The sequence below is a fragment of the Solenopsis invicta genome, chromosome 8, assembly GCF_016802725.1.
Source record: "Solenopsis invicta isolate M01_SB chromosome 8, UNIL_Sinv_3.0, whole genome shotgun sequence".
In the NCBI taxonomy this organism is placed as follows: domain Eukaryota; kingdom Metazoa; phylum Arthropoda; class Insecta; order Hymenoptera; family Formicidae; genus Solenopsis; species Solenopsis invicta.
Genome location: NC_052671.1, coordinates 17,941,924 through 17,969,152, shown reverse-complemented (window position 1 = coordinate 17,969,152; position 27,229 = coordinate 17,941,924). Strand labels below are relative to the sequence as shown.

General features: G+C 31.1%; 1 protein-coding gene across 1 annotated transcript in view; it reads right to left on the bottom strand.

The window, feature by feature from the left end:
* Window positions 1-24,227, bottom strand: part of LOC105195885 — a 50,553-nt gene extending 26,326 nt beyond the window's left edge. Inside the window, exon 1 of the mRNA XM_011161509.3 lies at window positions 22,515-24,227. Within this exon, the coding sequence (XP_011159811.1) occupies window positions 22,515-22,725 (211 nt within the window). The 5' untranslated portion in view covers window positions 22,726-24,227. The remainder of the gene's footprint in view (window positions 1-22,514) is intronic.
* Window positions 24,228-27,229: the final 3,002 nt, after the last annotated feature.

Below are 27,229 nucleotides of genomic sequence, written 5' to 3'. Positions count from 1 at the left end.
GTGTAGAATTTTCCTGATTTAGAAACTTTAGAAATACCATTAAAAATTTCATTAACAATATTATTTTATCTCTGTTTAACATTAAACAACAAATATAAAATGATGCCTCTAATGTTTATAAACACCTCCCTCTAGAATAATAATAGATTTATTGAAGACATTTCAATATAAAAATTTTGCTTAAAAAACATATTAACCAAATTCCATGTTATTGTTTTAACTTTGTATAATTCGAAATATGTACAGCCAATAAAAAATTAAATAAAAAAAAAAAAAACTCGAGTGTACGTATATTCGTGTGATAATACACTCAAGTTTAAGAATAATGAAAAAGTATGTGTAATTAAAGATTAAAAGTGTACCTTGAAAAAGTTTAGAAGTGCTCAAAAGTAAAAACGTCTTATAACAATTGTCAGTTATTATGTACTGGCATATTAGCATTACTAAAAAACGGCGGGCTACTAAATAAATAACTCCATAAGCAATTGTCAGAATACGTCACCTAAGAACGAAGATAATGGGGGGTAGCCGTATTGTCGACAATAGCCATAATACCCTCTTCTCCTCAGTATTTGGAGAAATTCTCTCTGTGTACCAGTAAATATGAGTTAAACTAATTTCAATGCAAATATTCTTCCCAATCAATGCACAAATGTTGACTATTGACTGAACGAATACTGTCAATACAACGTAAAATCGAAAAGTATATGTATAATTTAGAAGACGCTAATATTGGCACAGATCTAAAGCAGCAACCTCTTATTTCTCGGAGATTAAACATTGCACTGTATGTACTAATGCTGATAAAAATAAGATCTGCTTAGATAACAGACACAGGCACAAAATAAAAAGTGTCATGTCCAAAAGACTACACCTATGTATCCCTATGTATTTTGACGCTCTGAAACCGAATATGACTTTAGAATTGCTCCATCAGGTCAGGATTTTTTTTTTATCGGGTTGAATAGTATGTAATTTTAAGAAACGTTTAGCAATTTTTTGAGTGTAAAAAAAATCTTGATCTGATCAATTTTTTTGTGTGTGGCTGTGCGTAGCTGCACACAAAAAAAAGTGTCATGTCTGAGAGATTAAACCTATGTATTCCTATGTATTTTAACGCTCTGAGACTGAATAGGATCTCAGAATTACACCATCAGATCAGGATTTCTTTATCTTCAAAAAATAAAGAAAATTCTTTCAAACTACACTATTTTTGAAGGTAAAAAAAAAAACCTGATTTGATGGAGCAATTTTGAGGTCATATTTGGTTTCAGGGCGTCAAAATACATAGAGATACATACATGTAATCTCTCGGACATGACACATTTTTATTTTGTGTACGTGTAATTAAGAAATAAAAATCTATAATTCATACATCCTTGGCTTCTTTCTATAGAAAATCTGCTAAAAATGAATTTTAGCGGAAATAAAATTCTCATGATTTTCTTTTGCAAACTGCATAGTTTAAACAATAGCAAGTATATATTATTGATAATACTAGATTATTTCACATGTTTGTAGCTTCCTAAAACTGTTTTTGTTATTTTCCTTTTTCATGTTTTTTTTTCGCAGTGCGATTTGAAACATCAAAATCGTCGTAAAACATAAACTGATACACTTCTCCATGAGACTTCTTCATAGACAACTACGAAATCTTTAACTATAATGTTGACAAATGTTTCATGAATTTTTTCACACTATCCTCAATATCTTAAGGTTGAAAAAATAACAACAAATCTATATATAAAACGTACTAATAATGCAAAAAAGGCCTGGTGGAAGTTTAGTCAAATAATTTTATAAACTTTGTTTTTTTAATACATAAAAATATATTTTTATCACTTAATTTATTTTATAGTTAACTCCTTTCCTACGGAACCGTGCATGAATTCTGTTATTTCTGCCTAGGATGCCAGTTTTGGGCTCAATTTCTCAGACGCTCCTTTTGGATTATATTACAAAAACATTATTACAAAATTCGAGATAGTATTATAAAAACCATCTAATAAAAGACACTTTCTAGTTTGTACTTATGTTCGTAAGGTTTTGTTTAAAAAATATTATCCATAAAACAAAGTAGTATGCCAGTACAGATGACTTTTCTCTAAACATGTACACATACTTTCCGTAAAAATAATGTGTGCATATCAGATTTTATATATACACGTATATATTAAACATTAATGGACTTGAAAAACAATTATAGGTATAATGCATATAACGACCTTGTTCCAATAAACACGTACTGATTGACGCGAATACCGTAAGTAAGCAGATCCGATCTGTTTCTTTTATTTGTAAAAAGATTGCAAAAGACAAGTGTGTATATTCTGCCAACGCCGTATTATCCGAGAGTTACAATTAAGTAGAAAGTCAAGTAATCGGATCTAAGTAAGCACGGTCCCGGCGACGCACCTTTTCTCGTAGAATCTTATCGCAAAGCACGTGCTTCCATCGTGATTCATCCAACTTTAATTTACGATGGACGATACGGGCTGCGCAAATAATAGGTATACTGTCGTAGTACCTTTGTCATTAGGGAAAAACTATTGAAATAATTTTCTAAGTGCCACACACGCGACCGCGTTATTCACGACATGCACGAGTGCGAAACCCTACGTCAAGTGTGACGTCAATCGCCGTTCAAATATTCAGCCGCGACTAGTCACCGCATCGGTACTTTTCACGCTCTTCTCAAGGTCCGATACCAGATCGAAAGCGATCAAGAGATGTCCCGACCGCGACGTCAGATACATTATAGATGAATTAATGCGCGAGTGATATCCGGTATGCAGTTGCACGAATACATAATTTACCGCGATATCTCGTTATCTCGGAGCCTTTGCTCCGCGATGCGGAGCAATTTCTCACGAGTCGGGTAAGCGAGTGAAAACGACGCATTTATACATAACATTACGATTTTCTCGCGAAGCGCTATACGCGCTCGCTCGGAGAGGAAATAGACGATAGCGATGAGGAGGAAAAAAAAAAACGAACGGGATAAAGCGCGTTGTCCTAACTAGTAGTGACTTTAAGTACGACCCACGTTCCTTCTAATAATTGGCCATTTCCCTGCTAGCCGTGTCGCCTCTCGAGCTCAAGTTTCTCCTCGTTTCGACCGACTGGTGAAATAATTCTTAGCGCGAATCACGAATCGCCTTGAATTTAGGTTATTTTCTAATTGCATGCTTTTCAGCGTAACGTCCGCTCACGTTTGCAGACTCGCGCGCGCGCTCCAGCTTTGAGCGGTGAACATTATTTTAACAAATAATTTTTATTTATTCGTATTTTCATCTTAACAAACTCGTCTTGCCTCAAACATTTGGAGTTTAAAAAATTAAATTTATTAACCAAGTTTAATAACACAAACAAGGCATTAATCTAAATTATTAAAAATTCTTACGAATTATGGATTCTGCTAATACTAATAATAGAGAGGTGCAAACAAAATTCGTAACAAAATCAGCCGTTTCTTAAAGTTTTTTTTGACTGCTGAATACAAATTTGTTGTCGAAATTGCTCCGTTACGTCACAATTTTGAGTTTGCAATTAAAGTTGCAGAAAAGTTATTTCAAAGTATTTTGTCATATATATATATAAATATTAGAAATGTGACGTGTTGGAGAAGTTCGACTGCAATCAAAATTAAGTAACTTTCAATTCTCAAAAGGAATTATTGGTGTCGGTTATATAGTTATTAAAATATTCATGGTTAAATATACATTACGGAACGCTGTGAATTCGATCATTGACAATTTACCAATTAGCTCTCAATTCAATTCATTTCAACATGATTTAATTTTTATTCATTTTGAATTTGTTAATATTGATATCGGATTCATACTCAGAATCATGAAAGACTTCTATACATAAATTTTTGCAACAACCCAGAGATTTTTCAATTTTAATATTCGTTATGTTGAATTCGCGATTTTGAATTTGTCAATTTTGATATCGGATTTGTATTCAATAACCTAAAAAATCTTTAGTTGTTGAAATAAATGTAATTAAAAGCTAGTTGGTAAAATATCAACAAATTCGCAGTTTTTCGCAATTTACCCCACATTTAAGCATGAATATCTTATTAACCATAGCCGACACCAAAAATTCCCTTTAAAAGTTGAAAGTCCTAATTACACACTTAATTTTGATCAAACTTCTTCTGCACGTCATTTCGTAGTTATAATATGACAAAATACGTAAAAACAGTCGTCCTTTTTGTAACTTTAATTACAAATTTCACAAAATTGTGACGTGATGGAACAATTTGGATAACAAATTCGTATTCAGCAATTAAAAAGTTGTAGGAAACAGCTAGTTTCGGGGTTCAAAAAAGTCATTTTTTTCTTCCACAGTGTAATTGATAACAAGCCTTAAGACTAGATTTAACATGAGCAATTGAGAATCAATGTTAACCATTACAAATTTGAATTCTGTCTCTTGATATACTCGTTTTTCTGCTCTCTTTCTCTCTCCTTTTCAAGCTACCACACTGTTAAATTCGTAAAATGTCATACACTTTCTTTTTAATTTTTATAATTTTTTAAATCATTTTTCTTTTTATTTCAAAAGTTATTTATAAATAATTAATATTTATGTAATTTAAATAAAATAGAAATTTAGCTTTGTGTAATATCTTAACCACTTTAGCATTAAAGCAATTTAATGTAAAAAATGTGTTAAACAACTTGATTTTTTAGTTTATTATTTTACTTATTATTTAGGCGCCTATGCCTAACATAAACGTTGCTTACTTTGAATCCAAGCAATTTAATCATAGAAATGGATTGATTAGATAAGATTGTTTTTCTAATCTTACATGATTCGCGGTTAAAAAATAATAAATTGCCACATTATATTACAATATTTGTAAATGAGATGTTTAAATCAAGGAATTAATTTAAATTAGATTCTTCAACATTTAACATATTTTATTTATGTTGTAATATTGTTCTGCACTACACAGTAAAGTTGTCATATTGAAGATTTCTTGAGAATGGTTGCTCTGCAATATGGCAATCTTGTTATATAGTAGAAAATATTCTCTATTTATAATAAAATTGGTTTAAAACTTTTTGTTGAGTTTTTGACATAATCGAGTGTTAATTTAATATAATGTGATTTCGTTGAATATTTTGCAAATTTATATGCAACATTTCTCAGTATATAAATATAATACAAATTCATGGATAAATAAATAACATAATGTAATATCAAAACATAAATTTTATGATAAATGAATAAAATGTATTGTTTATGAGTCAACATGTTATAAATATTGATTTTACTTTCAAAAAATGCTTTTATAGCTCGTTTCCAGGTGTTTCTAATCGTCTCAAAGTATTTACTATTTTTGGTATTAATTTTGTTACATAATATTTGTATTACTTTTCAACATATTTATTTTGTATTAAATATAAAAATTGGACTGGACTATTCGTGACATGCAAAATATTATATAAAAATACAATAGTTTCCAATTGTGTATGTTTGATTCAAAAAGTGTATAATGTTTCAATTAATATTGTGCATATTATGTATACATGTTAGATTGTGTGTGTGTGTGTGTGTGTGTGTGTGTGTGTGTGTACGTATATACTCCTCTTAATAAATGTCCTTTCTATAATTTAGTTTGCAATGAAAAACAATATATCCAGTTAACATTATTATACAATTCCAGAAAAAATAACACCAAAAAGAAACTAATCATTTTCTGTAGTTTTGTCGACGCTGAAACAAATGCGATTTCGAAATTGTTTCAGCGTGTCACAATTTTGAGAAATTTGCAATTAAAGTTGCACACAAAAAAGGTTATTTTCATGTACTTTGTTATATTATACTACAATATGTGATAAGAAATTCTTTTACAATATTATGTTATTAAGGCTTTTAATCTTCAAAAGAAATTTTTTATGTTAGTTATGATTAATTAATAACCGGCAATGGTTAACCATTTTATTGCGAAAAAGCTGTAAATTAGATCATTGATCGATCTACTAAATAGCTTTCAACTATATTTCATTAAACTTAAGGATTAGGTAGCTGAATATGAATACAATGTCAAAATTTCAAAACAATGTTCAAATTTTTGTAAAAATTTATGTATAGAAATCTTTCATGTTACTGAATATAGATATAATGCTAAAACTAAATTCAAAATAATTGAATTAATATAACCGCACGACAAAAATTAAATTATGTTTAAATCTTGGCAAAAAAATGTAGGAATTTTTCATACATCATTTAACTGTGAATATTTTGTTAACTATAGCCAATACAAAAAATTCTTTTTGAGAACTAAAAGTCATAATAACAAACTTTATTTTTATTTCAAAGCTTCTTCAGTACATCGTAGTGATAATATAACAAAATAGCTCTTTTTAGTAACTTTAATTACAAATTTCTCAATATTGTAATGGAGTAATTTGGAAATCAGGTTTGTACTTAATATCCAAAAAATTATAAAAAAGTGATCGGTCATACTTTCATGTTTGAAAGTCATTTTTTGTTTGTCATCATTCTACATCTATAAGTTTTCAAACATCTTTCTTTTCTTTCAGATCGGCCGCAACTAAATTTATTGCTTTGTATTATAAATGATTTCTTTGTTGTACTATTATGTTGCAATCAATCTATAACTAATTCATTCCATTTCGTTCCACAACAAAATTGAGTTATCTCGCAGTGCCCAAATGTTGATATCTTTGCACTATATTGTTATACGTTTATGTGTATACTTCTTTAATGTATTATTTATCTTCTGTGTCTATTTGTATATATAATATTGATACATTCTATATATGGGACGTTTCACGTCAACCGGATCACGCAGGTGAAATCAGCGCAACAAAAATAAACATTTAAAGTGTCTCAAATTATTCGTATATGCATGTACTTTCGAAAAAGACATGCCTTTTTGAAAAATTCAACATGGCGCCGAGAAACAATAAACATCACATGCAAATTTGCAAACTTTCTTACTTAAACCACTGTTCCATTAGTGACCCCGATTGAAGTAAAACACACACACGTCCCATATATTTACCTCTTTAATATTAATCATTTTCAATATTATTAATTTCTTATGTCTTCTTCTGTATTATTATTTTTTAAGTATTAATGTAATTAATATTAAGATAAGGCACCACACCAGTTATTCAGCCTCACCTATTACATGCTTTGGTATTTCCTATTTGCAGCGTGTTTACATCGTTTCTGTTTAATTATTTTTTTATATCTAATGTTGTAAGCCACTGCATTCAATAAAGCTATTATTATCATCATTTTCAATTTGTCGTCTGATTTTCGAATATAAGATAGTAACCAAAACTATTGAACTATCCGAAAATACAATGTCGCGCTGTGTCGCACCGCATCGTACTTCGGATTATATCGTATATCGGATAGAAATCCTCAAGATCCTTAAAGACATATGTACAAGAAATCTTGGGTGTGCCTAGAGTCACGTGTCTTTTGAAAGCTGCAGCTACCGATAGACGAAGAAAGATGGAAGCGAAAGAGAGAGGGGAAGCGGAAATTTTCCGGATAGAGAAGGGTCCCGAATAGCAGCGAGACCGGTCCGGCACCAGCTGCAACTCGTCCAAACACGGAAATTTATAAGTTCCGAGAGATACGTCGGTGAAGAAACAAGAACGTTCTCCCGTCTACCGTACTTAGCTGGTGGATTCTCGAGTTTTACTTTTGAATAAAACACGGAAACACGAGACTCGAGTCCTGCGATAAAATTTGCGCGCAATGGTGAGGTGTATCGCAGTTTTCAAAATATGAGGTAGAAAATGCTCAAATGCGCAGTCGGTTTCTGCCAGGTGGTTGAAGGATCTATGCCTAACGACACCGATCGACAGAAATCGTCGGATCGGAAGTGATCTGTAATTGCCATTTGGTTTTATTATCGCTTTTCATGCTACGTTAATCCATATCTCGATCGATCATCCACATTCGTCATCTCTCTGATTTCCGTGTGATTTTGACAAATACACTTTTGTGTGGTAAAAATTCCGAAAAAAATCGGGGAGGAAAAAAACACGAAAGGCCGTGCTTTTGTTTTTTCGAAGAATTTTCAACTTTCCGTCACTTTCTATCGTTTCTTCTTGTTCAAAGAGGGACAGTAATCGAGACACGTATCGAGAGGAGCGGAAGGGTCTTGTGTCGATCGATGGTATAGATAAAAAAGCAGCGCGCTCTTGATAATATAATGCTGGACTAGAGTAGGACGTATCTTTTCCACTCGATAGAGCTTGGGGGCCACTCATAGGCGGGGCCATGTGTCTAAAGAAGACGGGATCGCACATGTCCACCTCGTCCACCTCGGGTATTCATGTCGGTATTCATAGCGAGCAGCTGCCGAATGCACTTCAACGCCATTACCTGCTTTTTCGCAACGCTCGCATCGCGAGGCGATTATGTGTCCCGGGCGGCCCTGGCACGCGCCCGCTTCTACCATCCTTTTTACGTGTACACCGCCAGTAATGTCGTTTAGCAATGTGTCGCACGATCAATTAGCTCTCCGCGACATTGTTTACGGTTTTCGACTGAAATTGTAAAATGACTGCGATATGGAACGGTCTAGTGGAATGCGCAATTTATCTTACGAGACGAGTACACAAGTTTTATAGTGTACACTGTAAAATTACATAAATATGTGTGCAAAAATTTATAATGGAACACAATTTATAAAATGGAAATATATAAAATTTTGCATTTTTGTAATACTTTCGCCTCTAATTACCTAAATATATTTTCATATTAGATAGAACATTACAATGTCCAGTTATAGTTTATTTTATAGTTTTTATATTAGTTACACTCAAAAGAAAAAAATGGTTGCAATTATCATAATATATTCAACTATAATTTATAATCAATTTTGGTACCAACTATGTATTTATAGTTTGTTTTAACTGTGCAAAATATAGATTTTACTTATTACTATGCAAATAGTAAACAAATGTTAAAAAAGTAATTGTGATTCACTATAGTTGTGATTTATACATTTACATGAAAATATTTATTTTATTTTTATCATCCATATTTTGATATTTTACTGTATTAATATTTAAAATTATCACAATTTATAATAAAATTTTCATTGGTAAAACTATAAATACAAAATTATCATCACTAACATGATATTAGTAACTATTAAAAAAAAATGTTCCTAATAATTCTTTTATCATGCAATTATGGTCACAAATACCAAACGCTTTTCTCTCAGCGTAAAAACTTTTGCAATATTATATAACATAATGGTAATGTCACACATATTATATGCATTTTTACGTTCGAACATACATATAAATAAATTATCTGTTAATCATTGGCAAATTATTGCATAAATATTTCTATAAATTTAACTTTAATTGTAAATTTACTTTTATAAGTTGTTTATCGTAAAGAAGAATTTTATTTGTAACCTTATTTCCATGTATGTAAAAATATATAAACTTAATAAAATTACTCAGCTGTACTTTAATAAGTAATACTTTTCTGTAGTCATAGTATTCTGTATATATGAAAATGTGATCGTTGGGAAATAAAGATTGGAAAATTCTTTTTCCTTTCGAATATTGGAAAATATCATCAAATGCTCGGAATAATTAGTATAATAATTCAGGAGCGAAAATTTAACCGACTTAAGCGACAGGAGAGTAAATATACGGGGCAACTGTGAAGCTTTACTCTTTAGTTTTACCGCATTACATGTTACGATATCATTTTTCAAGTACGTTTATCGTAATCAAATGACGTGGAGCGACGAAAAAACGGTAACAGACGGCAAGATCGACGAATCGCTGAAAATATACAAGCGATACGTCATTCACATTCGCGCGATTGCGTCAAAGCCGGTTACTGCGCGGTAATTACTTCCGGATTTCACTATATTCTCACGCAAATGTTTCTGCCCGCCGCGTACGGTATTAAATCCGAAAGCTGAAAACATGCCATTCAATAAATCGCAGTTTGCCGCGGATATGGAAGTGGACATTAAGATTTTAAATCTTGATATATGTATGCGCTCATCTTTCTCTCTCCTCGCAATCCTAAACGCAAAGAGAGAAACAGAAAGAAATATAGCGGAAAAGAGGAAAACAAAGATAGAGAAAGCAAGACAAGAGGAAGTAACAAAGGAATCTCTCAAAATTACCGGATGACATTATTTGGCCAATTCGAAATAAATTTGTTTTTAGCAAAAATATCTGAGAAAAAAATGTTTAAATTGGTAACTATAATATAATTGTATGATAAAGTAATTTTGGTTAAGAGCAGTTTTATAGTCATTACTGTTATAATGTTGATAATATTAACATTGTCTTTATTGTAGTTTTATCAATTAACTTTACTACAAATTACAATTTCAAATATTAATACAGTAAAACATCAAGATGATAAAAATGATGAAATAAATATTTTCAAATAGTAAATGCAATCACAACATGATTATAGTAAATGTAATTATTTTTGAAATATTCGTTTACTATTTTCGTCTATGTAATAACTATTAATTATAATTTGTACGGTAAAAATAATTATAGATGTGTATTGATACCAAAAATGACTATGAATTATAGTTAAATTAGTGATTGCAACAATTTTTTTCTTTCAGTATAAGTATCAACAACTTATAACAAGTTACAAGCAAAAAAAGGTATCCAATATATCGCAAATTGAATTTAAAAAATGGAAACTGGTGAAACATTTTGTAGTCAATTTTAAAGTAAAATGCGTGCGTGTATATGTATAACAATTAACTATTCTGCAACAATGTACAAAACCGCTGGAATGTCAAACAGTTTTACCTTGTTCGTATTTGTTCTCTGCAAACTTTTAATTTGATAAGTTATCGATTTATCATCATAAACTCGCAGGAAAGGAAACTGAATAGATGGAATCGATCTTTCAAATCGATTTTTAACGCAACGATATGCGACAAGCGAATTATTTTCGAATGTTACCGCGTCTATCATAAAATTTCTTCGTTTTTTTTCCAGGGATTTTTTTCGTCAATGTAATATATAATATACAAGGCGGATTTGGAGCAGTTGACTTGACTCGCGATGGGCTACGCAAGCTGAGTATCGTTGGCAGCCGGCACATGGTCCGCATCATGCTTTTCGAAGCCGCAGATGGTTCCTCCTGTACGCGATTATGGTTTTTTTTTTGTCGTGCACGCCGTGCCCGTACAGGCGGTAAAACACGTGTACTTCTCGATCATTTTTCCATCACAAAATTGATCGGTTTAACTTAAAATGTCCATGTATGCGACGGCGATCACTCAGTCATTTACGAGCTACAAAATATAATACGACTCACGCCACTTGTTATATCGTTCATAATTCGTAATTGTAACTTGATTTTTTTATCCATGTCACTTTATTTCAAGAAAGTATTTTATCAAAACTGAACATGGAATATTTATATTTATTTTAAATTTTATCAATGTCACTCTCATTTTTATTTTTAATTGATACCTAAATGATAACAATGTTAATATTAGTTTAATCATCATCAATAATAACAGTAATAAAAATATTTATATAGCAATTACATTTCTCATGCATTTTAATATGCTTCAAAATCGATTTATAATAGAGCAGGAGTAAAATTCGACTGATTGAACCATCGGTGACTTCAAAGTCACGCTAATAATAACTTATGACTGGCAAAAAACAGCATTCCTTTCTAGGTATTTCAATGATCACCACAAAGCGGAGGGTAATTGTCTCGGTCGAAAGAAAAGAACCGCAGGAGCCAAAACTGATAAACAGGAGCATTGGATGAGACTTCGGTTGGTCCGGTACAATAACGATAGCCAGCTGTGCTACGGGCGAAAGTTAAGATATTCTGGCACGATGTAGGTAACTTGTTCATGCTTTCCATTTCAGCTATTTTTCACAATACAAACGATGCAAATGACGACGATCGTAGTCTCATAAAACCATCAAATTTCCAATTTCGTGTTGGAATTTCCAATTCCAACACGATTGGTTTTTTTTAAGTTGAAGTGAAAATACCTTTGCAAAAGATAAAAATTTATTTAATTTCAAGAAATAACATGATTAGCTTTTTCAAAAGTAAATAAATAATTTGTTTAATTTAAAGAAATAATTATTTAATTCAAAGAAAGTGCTAACAGAAATATAGGAAATAATTTAGTTATTTTGGTTTAAAAATATATTTCTATTAAAAAAAAGATATGCGCTGAAAATCAAATTATTTCTTTAATTCTAATAAAAAAACAACCAAAAAATTTCTTTAAATTATAGGTTTTTTTTTAACCGTATAGCAACGCATAATTTTCTTGTTTGAATATATTTAAACAAATATTTTTTGTCTTTACTCGAAATCTTTCTCTGGATATTATAAATTATAAACTATACATTAATAATTTTTTTTTATTCACAGTTGCATATCAATTATTTCTTCGAGATATCGTATTTCTTGTATAGTTTAAATTAAATTATTGTTACTACAAATAAATACAAACAAAATATTAAAAATTTTATTACGAAAAATTTAATTTTTAAAAATGAGATAAAGAGACGTCAAATCTTTCAAAATACTCTGATTTCACTGAAAGCAAAGAAAATTTATCTATTTTATTTCAAACTTAATTTTCAACTCACTTTAAACATTTTTAATAAATAATAAAAGAAAATATTTCAACATTATATAGATTTCACATTTTTATATAAATATTCATAAATGTTATAAATTTAATGATCTAAATGTTTTACAATTGTTTAATAATATGAAACAAATTAAATAGAAGATAGGGCAATAGGATCATAGCAAGATCTTGATGCTGAAATAATATTTCATATATTTCAATTCATATGGAACTGCGCACTGTTACTTTTGGTTTTAAAGACAGCTCTAGAAATTAAAACATATTTAACTTAAAAATTAATTTAACAATACCGATGCTAACTTGTATCTCTAAAATATGAATTAGATTTATAGAATGAAAGAAAATACAAAAGTTGTTGAAAGTTATGCTCGGAAGATTTTGGAGGCATATTCTGCTAGGAGATATTACTGCTGTACAATCAGCCTGAAATAATTAGAGGGTAGAAAGATTAAAGAGAGCTTGCTAAAAACTCGAGTCTCTGAATCAAGCGGGAATACAGATAATGTCTTATCTTTCCAAAAGTTTCTCAATTCTCCACAACTTACTTTAGTATTAAACGATTGTCTAGAATTTTTTGTCAACAATTATGTTATTATATTTCTTTTCTTCAAATTTAAGTTAAAAAAAGCTTCAAATTTTTTAATAATATTTAACCTATTTTAAATATTTTTTTGAACGTATTCTAAAATATTCAAATATTTATTAATTTGTAATAAAAATAAACAATGTTATCATAAATAATTATTGTTTAAAGATTATATATTGTACATTTTTTTCTTTAAGTTTTTTTAATTACGGCTTGAGTTCTTTTAATTTGATTTTTTATCTTGATAATTTCTCACAAGTTTCTTCTAACACAATAATTAAATGGTAAATCCACATACATTAAGCATGTTAATAAATTTAATTATTTTTATAGACAAAATATAATTTTTGTTTTAATTATATTTTCTCCTCTTTTTAATCACGCGCAAAAAATGTCAAAATGTATTAAATAAATGTGTAATTTTAAGTTTAAGACTACATATTGAATTTTTGCATACATTAAATCTCATAGTTGGATATTTGTTTACATAATTTCAGTAAAAGTATGTATTTTTCGAAAAATTTTTCTTCCAGAATGTTTAACGTCGTAGAAAATAATCATAAAATAAAAATTTATGTATCTGCTTGCTGAAACTGTAAAATATGAACGTTAAAAGAAATTTTTAGAAATGCTAGTGATTTAAAGTTATTGCTAAATTTTATTAAGTAAATTATGTATTTCTACATAAAAATAAGAAAAAAATATCAATTATTACTAAGAATTGTGTCAAATATCGATTTTCAATCGAAATGGTAAGTGAAAGCCTGAAAAATTTAGGAACGTTTTTAACAGTTGAGTAGAAGACTGTGAGAAATTTGCTTCATGGAGAAAAGAGGATTAAAATATTTTTATTTTTTATTATCTACTTGAAATACAGCCAACAATGAAAGATTGGTATAACGTTCAACAACTTTCTATCATAAAAAATTTTTCTGTTTTAGCAAAATCGTGATACATTTGATTCTGCGACAATACAAAATGTCACAAATTGTTAGCGCAAATTTTTTCTCTGATATTTAACTTGCTTTTGATTCTAAGTTGCATTTATTATGTGTTTACTGTGCATAACAAATAAAAATGTGATCAATGAGTAAGAATTTGGATAGCATGAAATATCGTAAAGCGCTTAGCGGAATTTATGGATAGACCATGAAAGAGAGACACGAGTCGAGCCGACCCGAGCCGAACGGTTGGCCCCTTAAGGAGGGAGTAAAGAGGCAGGCAGGGGGTGGTCTCGTCCTATGCCACGAAACACCTGGCTTTTCTATGTCTGTCCATACTCTCGCCCTCTATCGTCTCGTGCCTCCCGATCTTTGTCATATTATCCCAAACTGCACCGGCACCCTCCTGTGTGCCCATCCGCCTTCCCCATTGGCGTCTTTGCACATCAAGCGGCTCGTTATGTACTGCTGTGAAGCAAATATCTGTATCCGACAGTACTGCTCAATTGATCTGGCTGACGGAAACGGATTAATGAAGTAGTCGAATTGGATCTACATTTTCTCCTCACTGTATTCAAGTACAGTTATGACGTTTTGCGGAAAAAAAGTGTAATATTTCATTCGAGAAATAGAGGCGGAGATGACAGATGAAGAATGATTATAAGAGACAAAAATATCGACTAATTCTAATTAATGTATAATTGATCGATGTATTAGCTTTTTTTACAATTAAATAAATATTTCTAATATTTGTTTAATATTAGAATATATAAAAATAGTATGTACACAGAATTATTTCCTAGGGCTTATCCTTAAAATCATGGTACATACTTAGGCCAATTTTAGTCCTCACAACGGCAAGTAAAAATGATAATCTCGTTTTTGTAGTTTTTGAGTTGAGAATTTAATTTCAAATTTTAAAAAATTTATCGAGAACGTAAAGGAGAAGGCTACTCGCATTATCTCCGTTACTGTAACGGAATTCTAATTCTAATTACACTGAAAGTGTTTAGTAGTCTGCTATTATATAGTGATGCTAACATGACAATACACAATGGCCAAAATTGGTTGTAAGGCATTTTTACTTTCAAATATTTCGAAACTTTTTCAAGGCACATTTAACATTTCATATTTCCTCATTCTTTTTAAACTTGAGCACGTTATCACACGATATACTCAAGTATATTTTTTTTATTATTTAACTGTTTATTCGGCTGTAAACATTTCGAGTTAAATAAAGTTAAATAATAACACAAAATTTTACTTAATGGGCCCTTATTGTCACTTAACAGGCTCCTTTTTCAAAGTTTTCTCATTAGTTATTCGATAGTTATTCAAAGTAGTTATGCGATAAATTGATTGTACTTTAACTGCTAAGCTATAATTTACATTACATGTATTATAGATTTTCAGTATATACTGCAGTATACACAAAAAATTTATAATATACGTACATAAATTTACACATATTCTGAATATATTCTCTTAATTTTCAATAAATACATAACAAAATGTTTTTAAAATTAAAAGTAATTTCTTAAATTTACCGCACTAGAACGTAAAATTAGTACATTTTTTTATTTTCCATTTTCTGTGCAAAAAATGTGAAATTTTCTAATTTTTATCAAGAACTACAGAACTATAAAAAGTGTAACTGGAATTGTTTTTTTTTTAATTTGACATAACAATAATTTAAGAAAAATATTCCTGACTGTTCTAATTTTTTAATTATATCTTATTGCAATCTTATGCAGTGTAAAAAATAAAGTAACATCAAGATGAAGTCTATAATTCCTATTCTCCTTCAGTAAATTAAATTAGAATAATTAGATGGATTTTTATTGTCTTGAGACAAGAATAACACATATAAATGTTAAGTTATATATATTTCTATATTTAAAATTGCTAAGAACAAGTTATTTGTTATTATGACATACAATATGTATACGCCTCATTCCTCACGTTAAAAAAAGATAAACTCTGAACTAGTGCAGTTTGTTCAGCTAAAAAGAATACAGATCTAATGATATCAATATCAGTTTCGAATAATCGGAAATAGGTGGCGCGATGTTCCGTGTCAGAACAATTTTTCGATTGGTGAATACACTGTTACTTGTAGGTTACAGCTTTTACATTGGAAAGGGGCGAGGGGAAGAGGGAAAGAGTAAAGGAGAGATATGCATATAAATGTGTAGGCGCAACTCTAAAGAATAGCCTTTGGACGATGAGAACTTGATGAAATCAAGGTCGGTCACGCGATGTTTCTGAAGGATCGATTTAGCAGTATGCATGTGCATCTTGATCGATTCATTTATCTGATATATTGAGACAAGCTAAAGTTTTAAAAATTAATCCTTACTAATCCTTACATTGACTTTACATTATTATAGTATAAAAAATTAAATATTAAAGAGATATGTTTTTATATATAAAATGAAGTATCTACATTGTTTTTATTGCAATAACTGTTCCAATTAAAGAATAAAATATAAATCTCGATATTTTATATTTAAACGACAAGGCTTAACGGTCATAGCTAGATGCTTAGTGCTTATATTTATTGTGTGATTTTATATACTTTTTCAATTTTGTGAAACTGCGCGCCGAATAACTTTTCGATCGCTTAAAACGCATTTCTGAATTGAACAAGTAATATCATGTTATTAAATTGGACTTCAATTTAATCCTTACAAGCCAACGTAGGGTCACTCGCATTCAAGCAAAATTTCTCGCATTGCGTACGCCGCGCCGGTATAGTATATGTTACACGCGCCTATACCCCGCCTAAAAAGACTTCGTTGGTAGGGAAATACGGCGCCGCAGTAGCGCTTTTTAACTGCTGCTATTTCAATAATTATGTCGGTGTAAAAAATTCACAGTGCATGACTGACCCCAGCTTGGCTGGTAAAGATGTTAAAATTGGAAGTATAATAAATAATTTATTTTTTAAAATATTTTATTTTATCAATATATTTGCACAATATTTGTAGCTTTTAACTTTTTATTAATAAGAGTATTTGATTTTTATGTTATAGAAATTTAGATGTATATATAAATAGATATATATAAATATGTAGTTTTAAAAAATAGGTAAAGATAAAGATATAATTTTTACTTTTTAACACTAAATTTGTATTAAAATTCATTAAACTCATAGAACTGAAGCTACATTTATTGAAAATCTCAGATTATCCGCTAATTTTATAAAAGTAAGCATTCTTCATGTTGCAAAATTAACATTAATATGGATTCCAATGGAACATTGTTTTTATAAAAATATGATCCTGTAGCTTTAATTCCTTTTTTAAATCTCTAAGATGCTTTTTAAGAAAGTTATGATTTTTCCAAAATTATAATACTTTGCATTTATCGTAACTTTGTTCACGTATTTAACCAAAATTATATAATTTTATCAATTATTATTGCCATTTCACTTTCGTATACTATAAGATTGAAACTAAAGTAAAATTACGATTGAAAACCATCTCATTACGGTGTATTCTTTAATAAAAGCGAGTGACACCGTGTTGGCTAGTAAGTAATAATAACTAATGCATTAATAATAAGCATCTAAATGTAACTCTTTTGCCTTTAAAAAATTGTAAAGAATTTGTTGTGAAAAATAACATCTTAGTTAAGGATCGAACCAGGACCTCCCGATTTTCCGAGGTGGATGTCTTTTGAAATATTTTGAACAGATTTTAAAAATTTTGAAAACGTTAAAAAAGCCTTAATAGCTTACAGAAATTAAAAACCATTAAAAAATTTCTTTAATATTGTTCGTTTTTCTTTATACTTTATTATTTTAATCTGTTCACCCACTATTTCGTACATGAACATAGACGACATTTATAATTTCAGAATAAAAAAGTTTAAATGTTTTCTTTAAAATTGTTTATATTCGACCATTTCTAAAAATAGAATTTTCAAACATTCAAGAATTTTATCAAGACTTGAGACTTTCTAATTTCAAATTATATTTGAAAACGTGCGTGCATGGCTATCAGGCTTTCCTCTTGTATAAATTTTTTACTTTTATAGATTTGATCTTTGGCTCAAGAATCGATTCATCCGATTAATCGAAACTGTAAGATCGATCTGAAAAAAAAATCGGATACAAAAGAATCGATTCTTTAAAAGATTGAATCGAGATCGCTCATCTATAGTGTTATATATAAGTAGTGTGATACAAAAATAAATTTGGTCACGTTTATAGCGCATCTATTACCAGTCTAAACTTTATATAAAACAATAATTATTTTTATGAGAAAAAACTTGTAATACTGACTCTATAAATTCTAAAATGTTTTCTTCTCGAGTGCTAATCTTGACTGTCTGAATCAGTTAATGGGAAAATCCTAATTGGATGGGGAAAATCCTAGAATTATTAATAAATCATTGTGTATACATTACGCGATTCTTTTAATATACACCTTATCATATTATTATTATACAATCAATTTGTATCGTACGCATGTGCACATGCATACATATGTGTGTATAAAGCTCTTTTTTTAAATTTAAACTACAGTTGGTTTTATTTGAATATTTAATTTAAATTTGTTAAATAGCAGCACCGCAAACTTTCGATATGTAGTATAATATAAAAACTTTTAATTTTAATTACTTCAAAAATAACAATCCAAGTAAATATATAAAATTACAATTTTAGATCATTCAAGTAACACAAATAAAAAAGAAAACATAAATTAATGATAATGTATAACAATAATACGGATTTTAAGTCCATGTCATAACTTTAAAAATTAGTAAAATCTTAATGAGCAATTAATCTAGTATAATTATTTCGCGAATATTTTTATCGAATTTCAGCAAATTGTTATTTGACAATTACAAACATTATGTAATTCTTTTTTATAATAAAGGATAATTAAAGCTAAATAAACTATCTTACAGCAAATATTTAATTTTTTATTTATTTCTCTAATTTTGAAAGCATATATACTTTTTATAGTAGAGATATAAAAGAAAATATCGCACTTTTCTTTTATCGAAATAAACTCAAAAGTACTATCTTGAGGAAATAAAAGTTTTTAATTTTGTAATAGGTATAACTATGCATACGCGCTTGCGTAATTGTGTATACAAATATTCTAAAATATGTAATACAGCTCGAAAAGAAAAAATTTTACATAAAAAAAGTAAGTTAAAATTATAGTATAAATTTCTTTAAAGAGCAGAAGAGAGAACAAATTTCTTTTCATAAGTTCTCTTCTTAAAAATGAATGAAAATTTACTAAGTACATAAATTTTTTTATTTAATCTACATTGTAATTTATTATCATATCTTTCGTCTTTTTAATGTCAAGTATGATTTAAAAAAGAAATTAAGATATAATTCCTCTCAAACAATATTTTTATTTTAATATCTACTCAGTAAACTTTTAAACCATTTATTTTAAAAACAAAACTTTTTATTAATAAAAATTAAAATATTTTTTTACGTAAACTTCGTCTTTTTTGGATTATAAATTTTGAAACATTCTCTTTCTCTCTTTTTATATCTAGTATTTGACTGCTTGTATATATGCGTGTGTGTAACATGTACAAGCGAGCGAGTATACATAGATGCACACATAGCTGCATATGTGCGTGCTTACATGCATCTCTTTCCTTTCTGAAACCCTTTCGTGCCTGACTAGGAATAATTAGCATCTAATTTACATCTTATCAAAGGTTTTTAAGATTGCCGATTATGAATCTGTAATCAAAATTTCAAAAAGGCAGCTCTAAATTTAATACTGAGATCTACTACTTTTAATTTTAAAATTTTTACTGTAAATTCATCAGAGAGACCTCAAAATTCTGTATATACCAACTTACATGTGAATACAATAAAATTTAGTTAGCATTTGGATTCGCCATATTGAATCCGCTATTTAAAAAAATTAAGTAGCGATATTTTTCGTATATTCCTTACGTTGACTTTTAAAATAAACCCAGAAAGAACTAGCTATCTTATAATTTTTGTGAAAAATGTATGCATTATAATTTTTCATTTTTACCTCATTTTACAAGTATTTGATGAGGTATGCAGATTAAGGGATGAAACAAGCAACAATTGATTTTTTAAATAAACAGTTCTATTTTTCATTTTTAAAATAAACTCATAAAAAGTTACTATTTTTATTTTTGTGGAAGATATGAATTTTGGAAAAACCGGGACATGTATTTCCCACCAGGCACGAAAGGGTTAATACATTTGAAGCCCAAAAAATATATTGTACTCGATATATTTTTTATCATTATCATTTATTATTTAATTCTTGTTATTCTTCGAACATTCACGATGCGGCGCATCGGTTATCATCACAATCTTTTACAATAGAATCGGGCCATTTACATAAAGAAATGCAACGCGCGATCGCCGCGTATCGCGAATATCCAAGAAGTGAAGAAGGCCGAAGAAAAAAAAAAAAAAAGATCGTTAGACGTATGGGAACACTGTCTCGTACCAAGCTACAGTGTCGTCTACGGTCTTGTCTTTTTTATTCTGTCTACTCTCGCTCTGCTCGCTACATACGTTTAACACCGCACGGTGGATCGAAATTTTCGTCTATCGATTTCATCAATGGTTTGAAAGATTGCAATAATGTAATTGTAAAATGTGATAATCCTTTTTTGATGTAATAATCTCTTCGAGAACTATCGTCGACGAGATCAAAAAATGTTGACGTTTAAAAAAAATATATGTAAGTTTTTAAAAAAAGACTTAGAGAAAAATATCGTTCGTTCTCTTGCCGAGAAAAGCGTTTACTCATTTTTAGTTGTTTTTTTCTTCTAAATAACGGTTATCTTGATTAATATATCCATGATTCAATTTTAATTTTTTATCTTCTAAGTAACAATTATATATATCCTTGTAAAGAATGTTCTTATCAAGAACATTCTTTTCTTTACAATAATCTTAAAATTTACTCCAACTCATTTAATTTATTTTAAATTTAATTCATTTAATTAAAATAATATTTGCTTAAAATAAATTTCTATGCACACTTAGATATATTCGAATTAAATATTATTTATTTCCAGGATTGGATAAGTTAATATACTTCTTTAATTAAATTAAGTTAGAGTTAATGGCTTATAAAATTAATTCAATTAAGAGATTATAAGATTATGTTGCGATCATAACAATTTAAGTTGTTAAATAAAAAGTTAATTTTAAGAAACATTATTTATATTAAATTAAAAAGTCATAACTTTTAAAACAATTATAATATAGAAATAAATTTAATAATTTATTTACAAATTAAGTTTACATAACAAAAAAATATTTTTTAAGTAGCAATATATTTTTTCTTATAATTGTTTACTTTTATATAATTTTTCAACTTAGAAAAAGTTAATGAGCCAAAGTTTTAAAAATAATTAGATGTTGAAAATTAAATCGTTTAAAATAACTAAGTTAAAAGTTATTAACTTTTTAATTTTATTATTTAACTTTTTAACTAATTAGCCAATCCAAATAATTCGATTTTTCAATACAATTTTGTAAGATTGTTCGAAAGAATATAAATTCTTTTTTCAGTATACGGTAATGAATTTTTCTAAAATTTGCAATGTTTTAAAGCAATTATCAAGAAAAAAATTTTTGAGACAATCGTTACTTACGAGAGAAAAAAAGTAAATTGAGTACGCGTCTTTTTTTAGCAATAGAATTGACATTTTTCTAAATGTATAAAATCCTTGATAATTATTTTATTACATTTGATTTTTTCAGACAATAAGTGCGTCGCATTACGTTGGAAAGGTTTAAGTGTCTCTTGTAACACTGAAGAGTTGCACATTTGAGAGATAGGGAGTTTCTTCTTAGAATTTAATTTCTCAAAATCATGTGACAACACGAAAAAAATTTTACTATAACCAGTAAAATTTAACGAAACTACTTTATATCGTAAAACAGTTAAATTAAATTAAATGTTACTAAAATTTAACCAAATTTAGTACAAGTTTGGCGAGGTCCACGTTGTCCCACGAATACCACGATTTCGAGGGTAAATTCTACGAGAACTCTTTTTTTCCGTGTAGAGAAAATTATAAGAATTCCATGACAAAAATTCCAGACGCATAAGATGCAGACACCTCCGTTGGGTCGGCGGAAGGTGGAGAGAGAAAGACCGTTCCGTCTGGCCTGAGGGGAAGGGGGCTCTCGAGTGGAAACACAGTTCGCGCAAACTGTCGCGACATGATACTATGCGACTTCGCGCCGCGACTAAATTCACGGTAAGCGCGCGCGCGCGCGCGCACGCACGCGGATGCAGACGTAAGTATTAAAACTCGTGTGACAATCTCGTGTAATCTCGCGCTAACTAACCTGAAAGTCTGTCGATGAGACGCAGCATGCCAGCGGCGAGAGATACGTGGTGGGTCGTCGCCATCGTCGCCGTCGTCGTCGTCGTCGATTCGGCGACCGAAAGTCCATCGGCGATCTGCATTTGTGTCTTTCCAGCGTTTTTCCTCGGGTCCTGCAGTCGCGCGCTATCCTCGCTCCCTTTCCTCGGTCTCCTCTCTTCCCACTCTGTCATGCCGTCCTCGTCCCTCGAGCGCGCACAAGTTAGATGGAAACGGGCGTGCACATCGAAGCGAGATGGAGCGTCCTGATGCCGCAGCAGAGGAATGAGAGAGGTGGGGAGGAACGGGACGTGAGTTCAGCCTAACCTAATCTGTTTGTCTCTCTCTCTCTCTCTCTCTTGCTGCTGCTGTCTCCTTTTCCTTCCGTTCCACCACCTTCTCCGCCTTCTATCCTTTCCTGTAGAGATGCACACGGAAAAATTCACAAGCGATCACTTCAGTCCACGGTGCACGCAGAGCTTTCCATTATTATGAGGGAATTTTTCCTTCGAATCCCCGATTCGTTTCGGCACGTACGGTGGGCCGGTTGTGTCCGTCCGTCCGTCCGCGGAATGTGTGCGCGTGTCGCGCGCGCCGCAGTGAAAACTCCGCTGCCGAAAAGGCAAGAACGGCGGCGGCGGCAGCGACGACGACGACGACCACTACGACGGCAGCGGCGGCGGCGGCGGTCGCGCTCGCGCCACGAAGGCAAGAGCGAGAGGCCAGGCGCGCGCGCCGAGCCTCGCTCGGCTTTGGTCGGATAAAGACGGCGCGAGGCGGACCCGAGAGAGTAGCTAGCGTTCGCTCGCGCGCGTCGAGCGACACGGGGCTTTCTGTCGTTCGTCTGGGCGCTCTTGCTTTACGTACAGCACCAGGTCACCACCTCACTGCGCGTCGTCGACGATGCACGCTGACGATGACAGTACGCGCGCGGCTCGCACGTACCATCGCACGACTCGTATCGCAGGTGCCGTCGCGCGCACGGCGCGACTCCGAGGTGACTGAGCGAGCGAACGGCGAGGAGTGCTTTGACACTGTTACTTCCGAATGGCGCCCGTCTCTCTTTCTCTCCGTCTCGTAATCCTGTTCTTCCTTTCTCCCCTCTCTCTTTCTCTCTTTATCGTTCTCTCGCTTTTCCCGTGTCGCGCCAACACGTACGTGCGGTCAATTCGAATTCACTTGTATTCGTTCGACGACCGTCGCGTTCTTTCTCTCTTTCTCTTTCTTATCTCACGTGTATCGCTCGTAGCAACGAAATATTCCTCCTTCAAGCGCTTCCTACAACAATTCGGGTGGATGCGTGTGTATCTCGTTTAAAGCGCGCGACACGACACATCCGCATCGAGAACGCGAACTCGGCACTCTCCCTTCCCGTCGTTGGCAGCGACGCACTATCGTGGTAAACGAGCACGCTGCTGCAATGTCGTTGTCGTTGTTGTCGTCTCGATCGTGAACTCGGTCGTTGCCGCATCTGTCCCAGGCACGCTCGTTGTTAACGACGTTACCGAATGTGTCATCGTGTGTACCTGCTGCCGCGAGCGAACTCTCACCCTCTCGTGGGCCCCGAATGGACCCTCGTGGATGATAACACGGCAGTCTGACCCACACTGTCAGACGGCAGCCACTACCGACCACGAAAGAACAGCCGAGCGACGACTGTCGAGTGCAGTGTTCGCGATCCAGCGAGCGACGTTGTCGGCTCACTCACGATGATCGCGCGTCTGCGATTGGCCGAGCGATTGTCCATTGACAGTTACTATGCTCTCCAGCTGGAGCACGTGATCTGGCCTTCCGTTCGATCCGTGAGGTGCTCGTGTGATTGGTCATTCTCATAAGCTTTGCCCAGCAACCACAGTCGTATGAAAGGGAAAGAAGGCGGGGGGAGGGGGGGGGTAGGGACAGCGAATGCGCTTCTGCATTAAGGCCCACAGTGTTACGGGATTCCGAAATTTCTGTTCAGTTATATTAACTATTAAATAATGTATCACACACACGCACACACACACACGCACACACACACACACACACACACACACACACATGGTAAATTATTTTGAAATTTTACAACGTCAATCCTGTCGTCCATCCGCAATATTTCTTAAAAACAACTTAACTTTTTTAAATTTAGCGTTTTTGACTGCAATGGGTTTGAACCCAACTCGAAGTGGATTAATGGCATCACATGTTGGAACCGCTCAATTACAATCAAAAGTCAATTGCGAGAGATATTTACATATTTTAAAATAACGAGATATAATTATTTGAAGAAAAATGTAACATAGATACAGATACAGGCTGTGTCAAAATTTATTGCTAGCACTGAATCTATATCATTGTTATCTATATCTATATCACTATATCGATATAGATTCATAATATTTACTTTAAAAATAAATTTAGATATTTTACAGATACACAATACATAATAATATATATATATATATATATATATATATATATATATATATATATAATAACATGAATGTAATATATGTATAAAGAGGAAGGAAGGGGATGGAGAAATATTATTTTGTTTTTTGAAAATAATTCATTAAATATTAACGTAACATAATTCTTATCTATATCTATTTTACTAATTACCCTATAGGTAGAAGTTCATCGAATATATAGATCGAACGCAATTTACAATTTAGCGAAGAGGAAAAAAGGATGTGTTTGTAAGATAGTAGGATTATCATGGAATATATTGACAATTAATATCATAAAAGGTACTTATAATTATAAAAAGACATCACAAATTAATAATTTTTGCAAGTCTTACAGTACTATTAAAAATACCATAAAATAAAGTTTTATAAATATTTTACAAAATATATTTTATTTGAAAATAAGATTATTTTTTTAAAGTAATTTCTCTAACTTAAAAAATAACTTTTTAAACTAATTTCTTTTAAACTAATTTTTAACGCTCTATTAACAGATTTTTATAGTTTTTTTAACTTTGTTGTCTTATGCAGTAAAAAAGCACATCTTGTTTTGTTCCTTAAAATGTCGTATCTTTGACACTTTGCAGTTCGACAAATTTTTTTTCGGACAATTTAAGTAAAGTTTTATAAGCTACAACATTTTGCCTATAAAATGCTTTTTTTAAAATTTTTCTACGATTTTTTTTGACCGAGTTATGCAACTTTGAAGCTAAACCTGCATTTTTTATAAATGATATCTGTACTTCGTGAAAAATCATCGTAGACGAAAAATTAAAAAAGCATTTTAAAGCTCGCAGTTTCAGCTTTAACATGATATCAATGGTTTTCAAAAATTTTTTTAATTTCTCAGTACTATGCCCTAAAAAGAATACACTGTTTTTTCCTTAAAATATTTTTGACAGCCTGCAGCTCAATAAAAAAATTTTTTCTCGACAAATACAATGCAAATATATATATATATATATATAAAGTATGACTTTTTCTCTACAAAATGCTTTTTCTAAAATTTTCTTAGTATTTTTTTGACCGAGTTACAAGACTTCGAAGAAACACATTTTGTACAGTACATTTTTCCGAAAAATGACGTTTACTGCCGACGTTAGCACAATATTAAACACGCACACGCTAACACACACGCGCGCGCGCACGCATACACACACACACACACACACACACACACACACACACACACTATGTGCAAAAATCCGACCAGCAACCTTTACGTGGTGCATATGGTGTAATGCTAATGTCTACGATGATTTTTTACAGAGTACGGATATCATTTGTAAAATGTGCAGGTTTAGCTTCAAAGTTGCATAACTCAGTCAAAAAAAAAAAAAAAAAAAATGATAGAGAAAGTTTAAAAAAAGCATTTTGTAGGCAAAATGTTGTAGTTTATGAAGCTTTACTTGAATTGTTCGAAAAAAATTTATTTGTCAAGCTGCAAAGTGTCAAAGATACGAAATTTTAAGGAACAAAACAAGGTGTGCTTTTTTACTGCATAAGACAAGGAAGTTAAAAGAACTTTAAAAATCTGTTGATAGAGCGTTAAAGTTGAAACTTTAAGTTTCAAAATACTTTTTTTATTTTTTATCTATGCTGATTTTTCGCCATGTTACAGCCATTTAAAAATAACCTAATTTTTGGTGTCTGGAAAGTGTTCCCTATTTTTGTTTTAGTAGTGTATATTTTAAATGTTTTTATTGTACATTTTTTTTTATATATAATCATATATAAAAATTCTTTCTCAAGTTATATATGAGCATATATAATTATATGTAATTGTATATAATTATATATTTATTTATATATAAATATTATTTATATATAATTACATATAAAAAATTTTTTCTCGGTTTAAATATTTTTGTTTTTTTTAACATGGTAACAATTTAAAATGATCATTGGATAACCGGTTCCTTTTTGGCGTTAAAATTTGTCTACTGCTGAAAAGACACTCTACCGAAGAAGAAACTGTTGTACAATGTGAATATTTTAAGAACATTCCCAGCAAACACCACGTTACATGTAACGTAAATGTTAGTTGTAATTTCCCACTCAACAATGTAACTGTTATATAACACACTTGTTATATAACAGTTATATTGTTGAGTGGGAAATTACAACTAACATTTACGTTACATGTAACGTTGTGTTTGGTGGGTTACAATTATGTAAAGACTTAAACTCTTTAGATTAATTATTTTTTTAATAAAATACAGACGAAGAAAAATAGTATAAGTCGATTAGA